This window comes from Scomber scombrus, chromosome 24 (assembly GCF_963691925.1).
Source record: "Scomber scombrus chromosome 24, fScoSco1.1, whole genome shotgun sequence".
In the NCBI taxonomy this organism is placed as follows: Eukaryota; Metazoa; Chordata; class Actinopteri; order Scombriformes; family Scombridae; genus Scomber; species Scomber scombrus.
Window position 1 is genome coordinate 12,966,489 of NC_084993.1, and position 17,360 is coordinate 12,983,848.

Here is a 17,360-nt window from a genome sequence, read left to right on the forward strand (position 1 = left end):
CTTGTACCCTCCTTTTTGTCAGCCATCATGTAAAACACCATCACACTTGACATTCACAGGATTATGTAACCTAGGGGCATTGCAGAACATCACAACACTTCCACCACGACACTGTCTGCTTCTCTTTCCTCAGGGTAAAGTCTGACATGTCATATTGCCTCAGGTCACATTTAAACACACAAACACACACACACACACAGTTTAGCATCTTCTCAACATATGGCAAGGAATATGTGTAAGTCTCAATGATACAAACATCCTCTTTACATACTGCAACACATCCACCTCCAGGGGAACTATGATTCTTGCATGGCCCTGTATTATTAATTCATGGCCAGTGTTACAGGTTCAGCAGGAGCATGCCTCCTGCTCCTTATGCAGTTTGTTGGACCCTGGTGGGCATTCTTTAAGCCTCTCAACCCTGACTCCCTAAACCCTGACCTCCCCCGGCCTCCCTGTCCAGGTTCCTGCTCCCGTTAGGAGGCATAATGATGATGAATTATTCACCGGTGTTTGAATAATTCAAGGCAAAAACGCTCATTGACTGAAGGAGAAAATGTGCCAATCTGCTGTCTTGAGCATCAGTCTGGACCTTCTTAATGAGGGAAACCTGAAGGGCGCATTCTCACATAAACACCTTAAAAAATAGCAGAGGTCATTCATATTATAAGACATGCAGGTAGTTGGTATGTATTTTTATTAACTGTTTTACAGCCATTTCCCCAGAAAAAAAGTGCATTTTTAATACTTTTATGTTCTTTTGATGCAGGTTTTTAAGTGTTAGTCTATTAACATTTAACATCTTTTTTTTGCCCTGAAGCCAGCTCATGAAAACAATTCAAGCGCTATTCTATTAGAATACAAAACAATTTGTCATTTATTTTCACACACACACCAATAGAACTCTACTTAAATATCTTAAATATATCAACCTTAAAGCTTCTATAATAAATATTTCCTATGTAACAAAGGGTCAACTTACTGTGTGTAATATGAAAGCTGTAACTTGTACTAACGAACCCACAAATAATTATCTAACCCAACTCTTAATATTCCCTCAACTTTCAGAGCATTTGAGTGTCTTTCTGCTCATTGTTTTGGTTTTCTGGCCCCCATCGGTGTTGTTTCCATTAGCAGTAGGGGGCTGTTCCCAACAAAAAGTACATCAATTTAATGCTGATGTTGCTTCATATCTGCTGTATGTACTTTATAAATAGGCCAAGAAGCTAACACATTAGCCATATCCACTTTTTTAAGCTGGTAATATGTTAATGATGTTGGGTTTACAGCTTGTTGTGCTGCCCCCAAGTGGCCAAAAAATGTATTAATTCCAATTTAATTAATAATTTATGTGATACAGAAATTTTAGTGTGCTTTACCCATGATAAACTGGGCCATAAATTTCCCCTAATGACCTTTAATCAGTTCTTTTGTGTAATTATTTAAACTACACAGTCCAAAAATTTGGTAAAATCCAACACTATTTTAAATGTAACTTCTTTGATTTTTTTTCTTATGTTCAAATTTGTCAGTAATCTGGTTCTAAAATGGCACACATGTTTAGTTCAGTTTTGTGACCCATATCTGAAATTCCACCAGCCCTCAACATTCAAGTTAGTCATCGCTGTCATCTTCCTCATCTGGGTCACGACTTTCCCCGCTGTCTTCTGTGATGTAGCTGTCAGGGCTTTCCTGGTCGTCGGCGGACTCGTCATCGTCCTCGGTGTTCACCCTCCCCGACAGGACATCCTCTATCCAGTCCTCCAGCTCTTCTGCTGTGGGTAGGTCCTCATCGTTGGACATGTCCAGCCATACACTGTCCGCCTGGAGCACAGAGAAATAAGGTCAAAGTCTGTGAAGTCTTCACTTTGATGTTGAGAATTTCACTGTTACTTACATCTGTGACGTTGACCACACCAATCTGAGGTCTAAATAGGTCCAACTTGAAGGTTTTTTCCCAGTAAGTTGTCAGCTGGAAATGTTAGAAATACAAATCTTGTTAAAATAAAACTGTATACAGATGTCAAACCACTTTTGAGAAAGATTTTTGGCACTGTTGTTATAAATGTTTATCTAATGTTGAAGCAGAACCAGAGGGAAGTCATCTGGGTCGATCCAAACAATGCTGAGCTCTGCGTTGTTGGTGTTGTCTCTGGCCACGTCCTTCAGGATCTCCAGGAACTCATAGCCATCTGGGAAGGAAAGCACAGAGGTACTTGAGCCCAAGTTCAGATGCTAAGTAAAATCAGAAGGGAAATACCTACTAAACCAAAAAAAGGAAATAATAAGAGGTGGCACAGACCTGGATCTTCCTCTTCAGCAAATGCAACAATATGTATTCCATCCATGTCGTCCTCCTAGAAAATGGAAATTTGCTTACAGTAGTAGACCTGATCTGATTCACCAAACGGACTGTTTAAAATCAGTTCTAATACATATCACGATCTGAATCATATGAAAAAATAACTTTAAAAAAAAACCCATTTATGCAAAATAGTTCAGGGAGCTTTCTCCCTCTGATCTGGTAAGACAGAATAACCACTCACCCATGTCTCAAACATATTCTCGGCCCGGAGCTTCCTCAAAGTAGCTCTGTAAAGATTACATTTTGTTAAAAATCAAAAATGCTTCAGTAAGTAAGTAACCTTTTTTTAGGTAGCAACTTTAAAAAGCAGGGACATTGCATTAAACACAATTAAAAACAGAATAAATAGATAAATTACACAAAGGCAAATCTGAACAAATGGGTCTTGAGCTTTTAAAGGAGTCCACAGTGTCCACAGATTGTAAATCCAATGGGAGCTTCAGAACCACAATCTAAAAAGTATAGTGTCCTTTAGTTTTAAGCTTAGTTCTAGGAACAATCAGCAAACCCTGATCAGAAGACCTTTGAGACCTGCTGGTGACATAAAGTAGGCAGGTGTCTGTTCATGCAGAGCTCTACAGGTCATCACAAGAATCTGAATTTGATGGGGAGCTAGTGAAGAGCAATCAGAATGGGTGTCACATGAGACCTTTTGGGGTACCCGGTCAAAAGTTTTGGTCCACTTGTACATGATAGAGATTTTGGCTAAAGCCGGCGAAAAGGGAGTTACAGTAGTCCAGATGTGATGATATAAATGCATGAATTGACATTTCCATCTCTTCTTGAGATACAAACACATTAAATCATGTTTAAACAGTTTTGAAATTACTCCTGAAAGACAGAAATCAAATCAACCTCCTGTGTTGGTTGACAAAGTCAACAATGTCCATCTCAGACAGAGGTCTGCCAGGCAGGATGGCGGGCTCCTCCATGAATGGCTCATAGAAATTCACTTCATTCATCTTGAGGGAGAGATGTTTGGCTACCTAAAACACACAAAGCACCAGGATTTCATTATGTGTGAATAATTAAAGAGAAAATAATAATCACGGTCTTGTGTTTAATGAGTGGATGGAGCTGATTAAACAAACAGAAAATCTGAAGGATTTCATTCAGTAATTAATTTTTCTATTTATACACTTCATAATAAAAAGTTAAATTCTTATTATAATGCTTCGCTCTTCTGTTCCATGTGTGTTCAAACAACATTTTGGGGAAATTAGCTGGATAGTTAGAGATGTGTTTCTATGTGATGTTATCTATCTATCTATCTATCTATCTATCTATCTATCTATCTATCTATCTATCTATCTATCTATCTATCTATCTATCTATCTATCTATCTATCTATCGGTCTGTCTGTCTATCTATCTATATCTATATCTATGTCTGTCTGTCTGTCTGTAAAATATAATGCTACAGCCAGCAGACAGTTAGCTTAGCTAAAACTGGGAACGGAGAAACAGCTAGCCTGCATCCAAAGATAACAAAGTCTGCCAATTACGTTAGCACCTCCAAATGCTTGCTTATTAACATGCTACAGTGACATTAAGATGGAGCAGGAAGTCAATAGCCCCTGGCTTAGCAATAGTCCAACACATAACCCCCCATAAAACTCCAAATATATTTTTTACACTGGTTTTGTTGGCGTTAAAGAAACAGGATGTAACATGTTTATTAGTTAGCTTTATAAAAGCTAGTTACCAGATTTAAAGCTAGGCTATCTATTTCCCCTGTTTACAGTCTTTGTGCTAAGCTAAGCTAACCAGCTGCTGGCTGTAGCTTTATATTTAGCATACAGATATGACAGTGATATTAATTTTCTCATTCATATCACAGCAAGAAATCAAAAAAGCTTATTTCCCAAAAAATATCAAACTATTCCTTTGAAGAGTGTATTAACGAGCATGGTGTATGTGAGAGGAATCTAGCGGGGGGGAGGGGGGGGGGGGGGTTTCAGTTATATATGCATGACGATTCTTAGATGTCGATTCTGTTTTGTACATCAACACTTACAGATTTATCAAATGTAGCAAAGAACTTGATGTAAGGTTGAAAACGCTCCGAGGCCTCCTGAAAAGCTTTGAAATCTGAGAGGGAAAAAGAGACAGAGAGAGAGAGAGAAACAGAGATTGGTGGGGAGCTGAAGAGAGAATGACACAAACCAAAGTTTAGAAAGTTAAGAGCCAGTGATTCAGATTTATATTTTAGTCACGTCCCTAGCCAAATCTGCAGTATGTGATCAGGAAGGCAAGAAGAGACACCCACTCACTTCATTCAATTTCCTATCATGATTCTACTGTCTTTCCCCTTCTACCAAACTCTCCCTTAATACAGTTTTATATGCTTGTAACACGCTCCTCGCTCCCATCCCAACAAGGTCACAACCAAGGACCAACCTATCTCTGGACAGAAATAGGCCCCGTAATGAAACTTCATGCCACTGTCATATTGGACAAGATAGCATCTTCCCTGTCTCACTTTTTCTCCCTTTTTAAAAAGAATCTATAATTGCAGTTTGACCTATTAGACAGAGAACTAGAAGCTATTTAAAGGCTCCTGTGAGACTGAGCGATAGTGCCACAGTCTGGAATCAGGTTTCCCTTTAGCAGCCAGTTAAGCTACATGATAATGTGTCTCCATTAGCCTCTAGATCCCATTAGTGTCTATGGGGACACAGTGATGGGACTTTAGGGGCCAGAGGAACAGTGTAGATGTATTTTCAACCCATCACACACTTCCCGTCTTTCATAATGTAAAAAAATAATGAACACACACGTCATGCTCACATAACACACTGGCACACGAAAGGTGGTGAACTAACATGAATCTTCTCCCTTGAAGTAGCCAATGAGGCGGATGTCCTCCTCCATCCTCTCGAAGGCTCGCAGCTCCATTGCATTATTGATCATTTCTACTGGGTCCTCCAGCACCTACAGGGGGCGGTATAACACAGGTAAGTGATTTTCACTGCCAAAAAAACACTGAAAAGCAGCAAATCTCAAAGCAATAGATGTGGGTTAGGGTGTGTCTGTTAAATATGAAGGTACAGTAACACAAAGACATGGAGAAACAGCTAGGTCGGCCTTGTCCAATGTTAACAAAATCTCCCTACCAGCACCTCCAAAGTTCACTTATTACCATGTTATAACTTACTTGTTTAATTCGGACTAAAAGTTAAGTATAAAAACATCTTGTGGTGTTATGGGGAGTTATGGGCCAGACTATTTCTTGGCTGGGAGCAGTGACTTTACTAGTAGGAACATCAAGAAGTCACTACATAGTCTAGTATCTCCTGGTTGTAGCTTTATAGTTACCGTACAGGCATGAGACAAGAAAGTAAACAAGCGTATTTCCCAAAACGCCAAACTATTATTAACATTTAGTTATCTTAAAAGGTCAGCAACACATTTTTCCACTTACATCTAGCAAGAACTCCACCAGTGTGTCTGATGAGAGCTCTCCATCAAACTCAATGACTCGGTCGTCCTTGAAGACGTACAAGCTGCCCACCTCCTGTAGACCTAATTAGATAACAGGGATTGTCTATGACTTTAAGAAAGCAGCAAAGATTACGAGCTTACGAGATCTTAAGAGCGGGTTAGTTACATAGAGCATTCATAGCGATAAGGTGGTAGGCTATTGTGAAATGATGTTAACATATTGGTCATACCCAGCTTTTTGGCTACTTTGGAATCCTTCTGGGAGTCCACCATCCCAAAACCAATGTCTTTGTTCTCCAGGACTTGGGCTGTGAGCTGAGTGTTCACACAGAGAAATATCAGTCAACATCAGGCACATCAGACAAATTAATGACTGGATTTGGGAGTTGTCTTGACCAACATTCTTTTATCTTCTGAAGAATAATGCCATTATCACCCATTTTCGAATATCTGCATTGGTTACCAGTAAGTCAGAGAATTTATTTTAGAAATACTTCTATAGGTCTGTCCATTACTTACTAGGCTAGGACCAACAACACCAATGACCTTAGGTGCTTTAGAAATCATACCATGTTTAAACCTGATCTTAAATCTGAGCATCCTACCTACCAGTTCACTATCTGTCCTTACACTTTTTGTTGTCACTGCACCACTTTGGTCCAGTCAGAAAATATTTCATTGGATTGCCATCAAATTATGTACAGACATTGACTTTGATGATCTTATGATTCTAACTCTAACACCACCAGTAGGTTGACAATTGGATTGATTACCAAGAAATTGGGACCCCACATTCATACCCCCTCAGGATGAATTGTTGTAATGTTGGTAGTTTTCTTTTTCATCTAGCATCATTATCAGGCCACAATTTCAGTTTGTCCAATGCTTTGACAATCAAACCCAACAACATCCCCCACTGGCTTGTAAGAATTATTTAAATATAACATTGAGAATAATCAACATATCATTGACAAATGCAACAAGTGAGTTGATCTTGGCTAAAGCCCTGATACTGAGCAGCTAATCCTTGAATAAGAGTAACTGGAATCACCTTAACAGCTACATATATTGAGACTCCATGGATCAGTCTGAGATCCATGGAGCCTGAGATCTTTGCATTTAGCTCAGGACTCAAATGCTGTGTATTTGAGCTGGCATCCACAGCTGCTGCTGTCTTTGATAATACATATTTTCACTACCAAGATGTGTGTGTGTGTGTGTGTGTGTGTGTGTGTGTGTGTGTGTGTGTGTGTGTGTGTGTGTGTGCGTGCGTGCGTGCGTGCGTGCGTGCGTGCGTGCGTGCGTGCGTGCGTGCGCATGTGCTCAGAGGTCCCCTGTGGTGTTAAAGTGAAGTTGTGAGTCAGGACTACTTGCCTTTCAGCTCGCTATTCTTGAGGAAGGAAAACAGATTAAAAGCTCCCGCAGAATAAAAGAGACTCTGGTTCTGTTTGATTCTCTATTTCTGCTTCCAAACATGACAGTAATGCACAACTAAGGTGTATAAGAGGAGGTAAAACTGGGGAACACTCAATTTCACATTTTTTTTATGAAGACAAATCCCTTGTTCATATACTTCTGGCTCATTATTAAGAAGGCAAGAGATACAAGACAAGACTTATTTCTAGTTCACAGCCAGATTGTGTTAGAGAAAGAGTTTTGGGAACATGGTCTAATTAACACAATGACCTAGAAACAGTCCCTGGGTACATGTGAACCACAAAGGAGTGATGGGATTGAAATCACTGCTTTGCCAGTAAAGAGATCGTACAGGTAAAACACTGACTCTGTCTGTCAAACTGTGACAGTATGACAGCTGTGATGCCTTCTTCTCTTCACCTTATGATAAAACAGACAGCACAAATCAAGCAGACAGAGGAAGAATTAGTCAATCCAACTTGAGAGGGTATCACTGACTATAAAATGACTTGTTATGACAAGTTAGAGTCAAATGAGCACGGTGGTGAGTCTGCGAGTCTAACCCTCGAGGCTTTGAGCTGTAGCTTATTGAGACATTTTTATGTTATCTGTGACATCAGATATATCATGGCGCTGTATGTCATAACACATACATCACACAACTCTGGGCTTTGATTGGTAATGATGTCTTCTTGGCAGGATTCAGAGGTGTTTGTGCCTGAAGATGTCAGCTGCAGGGTCACTGGACAATTAAGGACTTGTAGAGATGTAGAGTAGAAACATATAATCCAACAGTGAGCTTTTATACCACTGCAAATTGAATATATTTGGGTTTTGGACACAACAAATCTTTGAAGATGTGCCTCTCTCTCTCTCCCCTTTCTCCCCCAACCCCAATCGGTTAAGGCAGATGGCCGCCCACCTAGATCCCGGTTCTGTTTAAGGTTTCTTCCCATTAAAGGGAAGTTTTCCCTTGAATGTTGGGTCGCTTTAAATGAAATTAGTAGCAACGTATGGTTTAGATATGCTCTACTAAATATGAAAAGTGCCTTGAGATGACTTTTATTGTGGTTTGGCGCTATATAAATAAAGATGGATTGATGAATTGATTGATTGAGATGTCACCTTGACCTTCGGGAACTTTTTTATATATTTAGATTCATTTAGATTTCATTGGTTAATTTAATTTGATTGATGTATTAATGCTATGAGTCTAAGCTAAATGAGCTATCATGATTGGTTGGGGCAAAAGCAGAAATCAGGTTATTGTGGTATTTTTGGTTGTAATGCCTTTGTTAACTACTCATATATTATCTTTTGACCATAGACACGTGAAGTCAGAAAAGTTAGTAACTTGGTTTTGACTGGAATAAAAAAAAAAAGGTTCACCTGCTATAAATCCATAGTTACTGCCAGTCTAAAAAACACAGATCTCATTGGTTAGTTCTTTAACTGTTCTGTAATGAGCTATCATATCCGACACTTTCACAATTCAGTTTGTAACAGACATTTTTAGGTGAACCTGAAGTTTACATATATAGAAATCCATTATAAAATAATGAGAATGATCATTAGTTGTAGCCCTCATGTAGATATTCTTCTTCATCCTTGGAATGTAGAAGAAGGATAATCTGACTTTACATGGTATTACAAGTGCACAGTATTACTCCTTCCTTCTGTCTAGCCCCTCTTTCTCACCTCCAGCACCAGCTCTGTCATCTGGAACCGCTTCTGCAGGCCCTTGTTGGCTGGCATGGGTTCATGGTAGAACAGGCACAGCAGGTCGTATCTCTTCAGAGCCTTCTTGAAGTTGCGCTCGTTGATGTCCAGCACCCTGTCCTTCCCGTCAAAGTTAGGGAACTCGAGTCCTTCCTCGGCAGCGCAAAAGAAAACCAGACATAGGGAGAGGCCAAAGAGTAGAGAGAGCCAGATTTGCTTCATTGTTCAGGTTGTGGAGGTGTTTGAAAGCCTAGATTAAGTTTGCAGAGAAAGACATTCAAGATGATATACAATCAGCCTAAATTCACCCTCAGATCTGATCTCACTCTAGCAACTATCAAATATTCTCACTAATATTTCATCACTATTCCTTCTGTCTTTGCTTCTCTCTGTGATTGCTCCTGACAGATATCTCTCCCTCTCCACCTGTCTTCTGTCTCCTCCTATCTCCGTCATTTAGACTAACTGCCCCAAACCTCCCACGAGGCCCTTTCCTCCTCCTTTTTCTCTCCCTGACTGAGAAAATCGCCTTATGGAGCACATATTTAAAGGACAATCATTCATGAGGTAGCCATTCATGCCCTTCAAATAGATTCAGAAATGAGAGCAGAGAAGCGTTGGGGATTTCATCAGTCATTTAATCAGCAATGAATTTATCCATATATATAAGAATGATGAAATGAAATGGCTGTTCGGTTATGAATTGAAAAATCATATACCATGAAACTGACTGACAAATAGTTGATTGAACTGAATGTGAATGTGAAAAGATACATTTTGGAAGGAGTTTTAAGTCTTACACACTGTTCATGCTGAGATTTGACCCATTTTTATATTCAAGAGATTTCTCCTAACATGACCCAGAATATACAAACATGGAAATATGTCAACTTTAAAAACAAACATTTTTGTGACCTTGACTTTGAGTGTTTGAACCATACTGTACTAATATTGTTGCATTCTTCAGATTCAGTATAATTAATTTAACATTTGTGTATCAGAACTTTGTTTTTTCTTCTTTCCTCCTCTCCCATTAATCATCTCACCACCCCTCACATTTATCTGCTGACCCTTTGGAGGGGCCCCACCCCTAGGTTGGGAACCACTGGACTAAACTAGCTAACTATATACAGTAGTGGAAACTAGCTGATGTCATATATAATAATATATTAGTCAGAGGGACCAAACCACTACTTTTACTGTAATACATTAACTACATCACTCATAACACTTATATACTTTTACTGAAATACTCAGTAATATCAAGCTCCTAATAATTCTGTAATTTTACTTCAGTGTGATTTTTTTATGTAATGAAGTATTTTTACATTGCTGTATGTGTACTTTTACTGAAATAAACGCTCTGAATACTCCTTACACCACTGCAGAATATGAGCACTGTATGAGGATGAAACCACTTTGAGCCAATCTTTCAAACTTTACGGTAAGCATAACCTATTCATGTTTTGCGTGCGCGTTACCGTAAACATTGCTACTCAGCCAAAAGTAACAGATCACCGATCACGTGTCCAGACAAAGCTGGAGGATAGAGAGAGAAATGGAGCGGGTTTGGCTGTGGAGGCTTTTATTTCTGCTGCAAGCGTGTGATTTATGTCTGGTTACTGCATCAGGTAATGTGTTTTAGTTAAATACGATGTACATAAATAAGATATATATATATTCATTCAGGTGGTTATAGCCATTACTGCTTGACGTGTTGTTTGCAACAGGTTAGCTAAGGCTAGTTAGCACTAGCAGAGGCTTTTGCTGTGATTCTTGACACAGTTATTTCCATATTTTGCTAACAGTCATCTATCACAGACTGTTATTAATACTGCATTTGTGCCGTATCGTTATGATATGCTGTGTGAATTTTTAAAAAAGCCCATAAGACGCATTTATTTTTATTTTTGTGTGAGTTTGTAAGATGCAACCTGTTGCAATCTGCATTTTAGGTTCATTTTAAGGACAGTGGAAATGCTGAGTCACTCTTTCCTAACAGTGGATGTGTCATTAAGTAAAACACATTAACACTTTTTTTTATGTGCTGTTTCAGGCAAACAGTGGAAGAAACTGAGAGAAAAGATCTCTGAAGCTGTGAAGGGTTACACACCATGCAACCCTGACAACTGCAGCTGCCATCTCAGGTGTGTGAGAATCCAGTGTGTGTGCTTTTTTTTTCATGTATTATAAGCCAGATATTTCCCAAGCAGCTGGATACAGTCAGAGCAGCGATCATCCTGCAAGAAACTGATATTTTTGTACAAATACTTACTGCTACATTCTCTCTTTATAGGTTAAAGTTTTAAAGCATGGAGTAAATAATATTGATTTAAACATTTTTTTCATGATCGGTGCTCCAGTGTCATACAACATGACTTGCAGCCTTTTAAAAGGGGCATCTCTGAGGAGGTTATGGCTTCCACAATTCAAAGAGGCGTCGGCGCCCACTACCAGATCATCGGACATAAGCTGTACAGAGAGCAGAACTGCATGTTTCCTGCCAGGTAAGAATGAAAAAAAGGACTCAATGTAATATTTTATTGTGCGATTCCTGGAGTATAATCCAGTTTGCTGTTTGTGTTTCAGGTGCAGCGGGGTGGAGCATTTCATACTAGAGGTGATTGACAGGTTACCTGACTTGGAGATGGTGGTGAATGTCAGAGATTACCCTCAAGTCCCCAGCTGGGTGCAGCCAACCCTGCCTGTCTTCTCTTTCAGTAAGGTTAGACTCAGAAATAACTGCATACACACATTTTAAATGACACATTAAAATTTGTTGTAGAAATAACCAGTTATGATGTGTATGCGTGTGTGTGCGTGTGTGATCTGAGTAGACTTCAGACTACCAGGACATCATGTACCCTGCATGGACATTTTGGGAGGGGGGGCCTGCTGTGTGGCCCATATACCCCACTGGACTGGGTAGATGGGATCTGATGAGGGATGATCTTAAAAAGTAAGGTGTAGCACTGGTAACCTTTCCAGTTATACTCCCACTATATGCAATACTCATTATTTACACTGTGTTGTGTTGTGTTAGGTCTGCAGCTCAGTGGCCATGGAGGAAGAAAGAGTCCAGAGGATTCTTCAGAGGCTCCCGGTCAGTCCTCAGTTTTCTACTCAGCCTTCTACTCATTGCTGTTGGTGGCAAACTGCAGACTTGATCCATTGTATTCAAACAGTAGACTCTATACTGATAACTACAATATATATACTGTACCATAAGGTCCTGCACAAGCCGTGTACTTAACCAGGAAGATGGAGTTGTACTGCACATTATCTGAATAACACATCTGAGTAAAATTTGGCCTGAACTCAAATAATCTCAGCTCTGTGTTTACAGGTGCAGATGAGAGTCTGTGGTTATGTTTTTGAGTAATTTTATATTATTATCATGTCTTTCAAAACTCCTTTTTAAAGTAGATTTGGTCATTTTTTCTGTTTGTTTGATAGAACCAGTCCAGAGCGCGACCCTCTGATCCTTCTATCCAGAGAGAACCCAGAGCTGGTGGATGCAGAGTACACCAAGAACCAGGCCTGGAAGTCTGAGAAGGTCAGATCTGCTTAACGCTTATAAATCCATAGATTATTACGGTACCTTCATTTTTCTCAGATTTACAATGAGCGACGCTTTTCCTAGCTCATAAAGGAAAATGTCATATTTCTGAAGCTAATCAAGTGGATCCATGTTGATTATTTACCCATCATGACACCTTTCTGTTATAGGATACACTGGGGAGACCACCAGCTAAAGAGATCCCACTGGTCGATCACTGCAAATACAAGTAAGCGTGTGCGTTTTTAAGAGTGTCCTTTTAAAAAGAATCAGCCATCAACCGTTTCCTTTCTCTCTCTCTTTCTCTCTTTCACTCACAGATATTTATTTAACTTCCGAGGCGTGGCTGCCAGCTTCCGCTTCAAGCATCTCTTCCTCTGTGGTGCTCTGGTGTTTCATGTGGGAGATGAATGGCAGGAGTTTTTTTACCTTCAGCTCAAGCCGTGGGTGCACTACATCCCAGTGAAGCAGGATCTCTCTGATGTCAGGTACATCAGCTAAACCCACGTGTTATTGTGTGTTTGTGTCACTGCATACTAGTCTGAATTGTCCTATTTACACGAGGGTGAAAGTACATATGTCGCTTCCAGCGAAGTATACAAAGAGTCACGTCTATAATTTTGGTGGAAAATAATAAAATCAATCAGGGCAGAGTATCAAAAATTGACATTTTGTGAAAAATGTGAAAAAACAGCCAAGATGATATCTTCCGATGACTTGTTTTGTCTAACAAAGATTCCACAATCCAAAGAGATTCAGTTTAGAACAATATAACACAGAAAATCAGCAAATGTTCACATTTTAAAAGCCAGAATCCAGAAAAAATATGTGGTGCTCTTGCCTGTTAAATTACTTTTTGTTTATTTATTTGGTGTGGCTGTGGTTCAGGAGGTAGAGCGGGTCGTCAACTAACACTAGAAAAGCTCTATATAAGTACAATTTACTATCATTATTTTTCTGACAGTTGACTAATTGTTTTAGCTCTGACACCTCTGCCTTAGGTCTGTGGATTCTTTTAAAGGGCATCTGTTCAGACAGGCAATTGGGGAGCATGTTCTATTTTATGTTTAACTGCTATGTAAATAAATTTGACTGACTCTTTTTTAAATGAAGACATAGGTGCGTGAATGTTTTCAGGGTGTGAATAGCTTCTGTCATCATTTCTTTGATGCGTAAGGTAAATGTTAATATGTATTTACATGTTCTATATCCTAAGGGAACTACTACAATTTGTCAAGGAGAACGATGGTGTCGCTGAGGAGATCGCCCGAAGGTAACAGATCCTGTTTCCTGATGAATGTTGATGGAAACTCAAAGTATAAGCCGTGTAATATGTAGTGTCGAACTTACACGCTGTCAATTTCTGCTTGCTCTAGTTAGGAACGCATGACAAATTAAACCTTTCAGTCTCACTCTCTGCTCCTCTCCCCTCCCTCACAGGGGTAAGGAATTCATCCTGGAACACCTGCAGATGCGAGACATTTCCTGCTACTGGGAGAGACTCCTGAGCGAGTTCGGCGGACTCCTCGCCTACAAACCTAAAAGAAATAACAGCTACAATCAGATTATCCACAGAACCAGCAAGACTGAGCTATAAGAGAGAGACTCAGTGTGACCGGGGGCAGCTGTAGTGAAAGGAAATTGCGACACCACAACAAATGATTTCCTCACGCTACGTTATGTGTTGTTGCTGGTGTTCCTCTTTTGTCAAATTCACAGAAGTCTTTTTTTTTTTTTAGTCGAATAGAATAACTTTACTTTTGAGTCTATTGAGTTAAATTTTTAGGTCCTTACAGAAATTACAGGGTTGTACTTTTTAGGTCAACTCCAACTACCTTCTGTTAGCAGTCTGGATTGCCTTAGTGTGTTTAAGTGCACATCACTAAAACCTTTTGACAGTACTTTGAAACAAGGGTACACAGTCATAGCTGCAGTTTAATGTGTTGACTGTTAATCCTGCCATACCTACAGGTGCCACCGGGGGGCCTATATATCAATTCTGAGTCACTGATCGCTTTGTGGTTGCCTCCAAAAGGAGATGTTGTCTACTCACCAGCAAATAATATAAAAATGTTAAAGAGGCATTCAACAGACGAGTCTAGATGAAACTGCACTTCAAAAGAGTATCTAACTTCCATATTGTGATGTATTTTAAGTGAAACCGGTTTGATAGCTGAGACATAACATTGGGAGGAATGTGATTTGAAAAGTGGGCGTGTCTTTAATTAACTCAACTCTGGGCCGCTAAAACTTGAAGATTGATTGATGGGTGGATGTCATTATTTTATTGGTTTAAATTGGTTTGTTCAAGCCTACGTAAGTGCATAGTTTGATCTGTGTTTCTGGAGTTTGACTCATGCTAGGGTCTAAAAGTCAGGATATTTTGGCCTCTGTTGCTTCGGTTTCCACCATTCTTTTTTAAAATCTGTCCCTCGTGAGTCCCCCAATGTTATGGAAGTGAAATACATAATTGCTGGAGTGCCCCTTTAACCCTTTAACGTGCACTGTAAGGACTTGCATCTTGTGCATGAACCTCAACTCGGTTATTCATAGGACTGAGTGGAAGAAGTTCAGTGCCTTGACACATTGTTGATGCATAGTAGCTAGGCAACAGACCTCTACTATTCACTAAATCCTAATGGCAGTACTTCACACCCAGCAACCTACAACTCTAAGTTTGAGTACTTGAATCGAAGCACAGCAAAGTGTGACGTTAACTGTCGACGGCTGCTCTAACATCCGGGAAGGATGTACCAAGAATAATACCATGCCATGCTGTAACACATTTAATGTATTGTTTTGGAAGGGTTTCCTGAAATCCAAAACATGAAGCACATGTATTCCTTTTTTTTGTGTAGTTTTTTTGTACCAAGAATAATAAGTCAATCTGTCTCTCCAGGAGCCATGATCTAATTGTCAAGTCCATATATACCCGAGTCTTAGAAATGTAGATAAAATTGATACCTTTTAGCCATCGTTGTATCACCGATGTTGAGAATTATAGGCTAGAAGTTGTAATCAGCTGTGTCGCTCTTCTTGTTGAGCATCTCTGGCTCAACAGTTTAAATTGAACCTATAGTCAGCACAGGAGATCAGCTTTGTTACACTGCCCTCTACTGGACAACTGAAGAAACTCCAGCAGACCTTTACCTTGACATTTCATTACAACATATCTATTGACCCTTTAATGTCTGTATTGCAATGCATTCAGCCATACATTTCTAGAACTTGAAAGCACTAAAGAATAACTCGCAGTCAACATTTCATTTCACACAAAGTGCCAAAAGAAAGCAATAAACAAGTAATCATTTCTTTTTTTTAATGTGTAGATTAACATAAACACTCATGTCAGTTGATGTAACCTTTTGTCTTGATGTGAAAAGGTGATGGAGGATGCATGATTGATACAGCATAATGTTGAATATGTTATAGTATTCACATGGTGCTGCGAACCAGCAGATTCTCACCGATGCAAAGTAGTGTGATGTTTTATTGTGAAGAGCTGTGGTAAAGATGGTCCATTACTATGTTGATTCGACCAAAAAGCTGTGATGATCATCATGTACCTGGTTAAAGTGAGACATTCAGGTTTTTGTCACGGTTTCTGTAGAAATGTGTTTTTATACCAATAAAGCAATTGGTTCTTAAGACATCATTGAGCTAAGCTTTTCTTCATTCACGTCTTTGTCAGTGTTTTTTTTGTTTTACATGTGCATGTATAGTTTTTCAGTTAGCACTAGTTGCATATAGGAGTGATCTGCACCTACTGTTGGTAAGATAAGAAACTTTTTTGATCCCTGGTGTAAAATGCAGGTGTTACAACAGAATAAGACTCCTTTACCTGAAGTGTGTGAAAGAGCGATATCACAGGTCCTTCCTCTCTGCAGCTGTCAGACTGTACAACCAGCACTGCTCCCAGTAAACCTCACATACCCCCCCAACCTGGACAATATATATATTACATTTAAATCTTTGCAATAACAATATCAAACTAAGGCAAATTATCACTCAACACCAATATTACTCCAAATATTTTACCATATTTTTTTTTACTATCATTTATTTATTGCTTTTGTACTTGGTATTTATTGTTCTTTATTCTTTTTTATTGATGCTGTTCTATTTTGCTATCCACTTGCTGCTGCAATAATGTACATTTCCCCATCGATGGACTAATAAAGGATGATCTTATCTTATACAACCTGTGGAAGTGGCACTGAACTGCAAAGTCAATGAACTAATGAATGAAAAGGATAACTTAAGTAAAACTAAAACTGAACCTCAAGCCAAAACTATGCAATCTAAATAACAATGCAAATGCAAAAGGAAGTGTAATAATAAAAATGATAAAGAACCAATTGGTGGTGTGAAGTGCGGAAAGGGGTAGTAGTAGGAGCAGTGGTAGTAGTATTAGTAGTAGTAGTAAAAACTAAATACTGAATTACTTTTCGTTTTAGAGATCATAAAATAGTATCCGTTTGTTTCTATTTCTAGTAATGCAACCTAATGCGCCTTCAGTACATAAACTAGTCCATATGCGGCATTATACTACTATAGTCTTCCACCACGGGGAGGCGCTGTTTTCTGTTTGATTTGTGTAACCAGGTGAAAGTTCGGAACACCGGTACACTGCTGCACTGCAGATCCCGCGGGATTTGTGCGTATAGTTTCTTCATTGTATGCTTTTGACAAAATAATGATCTTTTATGATGTTACATGACATGTTGTTAAGGTTAGGTCAGGTTTAGGCACAAAAAAGTAAAAAACACTCAGTCAGGGTGAGTGTGTTTAGGTTACAAATATCACTCTCGCGAGATCGTACGCTGGTTTGGCAGTACCTACCGACAAGACACCACCG

General features: G+C 39.3%; 2 protein-coding genes across 2 annotated transcripts; one reads left to right on the forward strand and one right to left on the reverse strand.

The window, feature by feature from the left end:
• Window positions 1-1,614: 1,614 nt before the first annotated feature.
• Window positions 1,615-9,165, reverse strand: LOC134006647 (calsequestrin-2-like). Its single transcript, XM_062445593.1, has 11 exons — window positions 8,923-9,165; window positions 6,039-6,123; window positions 5,789-5,889; window positions 5,190-5,298; window positions 4,382-4,455; window positions 3,221-3,351; window positions 2,547-2,592; window positions 2,303-2,357; window positions 2,092-2,192; window positions 1,898-1,972; window positions 1,615-1,824 (listed from the first exon to the last, which is right to left on the reverse strand). Exons 1-11 carry the CDS (start codon window positions 9,163-9,165, stop codon window positions 1,615-1,617), a joined length of 1,230 nt encoding a protein of 409 aa, XP_062301577.1.
• A 1,323-nt stretch (window positions 9,166-10,488) lies between these two features.
• poglut1 (protein O-glucosyltransferase 1) lies at window positions 10,489-16,178 on the forward strand. The gene is made up of 11 exons (XM_062445592.1): window positions 10,489-10,574; window positions 11,000-11,090; window positions 11,307-11,450; window positions 11,533-11,668; window positions 11,781-11,902; window positions 11,987-12,046; window positions 12,400-12,499; window positions 12,673-12,731; window positions 12,823-12,990; window positions 13,719-13,775; window positions 13,943-16,178. Exons 1-11 carry the CDS (start codon window positions 10,502-10,504, stop codon window positions 14,097-14,099), a joined length of 1,167 nt encoding a protein of 388 aa, XP_062301576.1. The 5' UTR covers window positions 10,489-10,501; the 3' UTR covers window positions 14,100-16,178.
• Window positions 16,179-17,360: the final 1,182 nt, after the last annotated feature.

Coding starts and splice junctions, on each gene's coding strand:
- LOC134006647 (XM_062445593.1), bottom strand. CDS start 9,165: ATGAAGCAAATCTGGCTCTCTCTACTCTTTGGCCTCTCCCTATGTCTG. Junction 5,890..6,038: donor CAAAGTAGCCAAAAAGCTGG/GTATGACCAATA, acceptor TTATCTAATTAG/GTCTACAGGAGGTGGGCAGC. Junction 1,973..2,091: donor ACCCAGATGACTTCCCTCTG/GTTCTGCTTCAA, acceptor TAACATTTCCAG/CTGACAACTTACTGGGAAAA.
- poglut1 (XM_062445592.1), top strand. CDS start 10,502: ATGGAGCGGGTTTGGCTGTGGAGGCTTTTATTTCTGCTGCAAGCGTGT. Junction 11,903..11,986: donor ATGAGGGATGATCTTAAAAA/GTAAGGTGTAGC, acceptor GTGTTGTGTTAG/GTCTGCAGCTCAGTGGCCAT. Junction 13,776..13,942: donor GCTGAGGAGATCGCCCGAAG/GTAACAGATCCT, acceptor CCTCCCTCACAG/GGGTAAGGAATTCATCCTGG.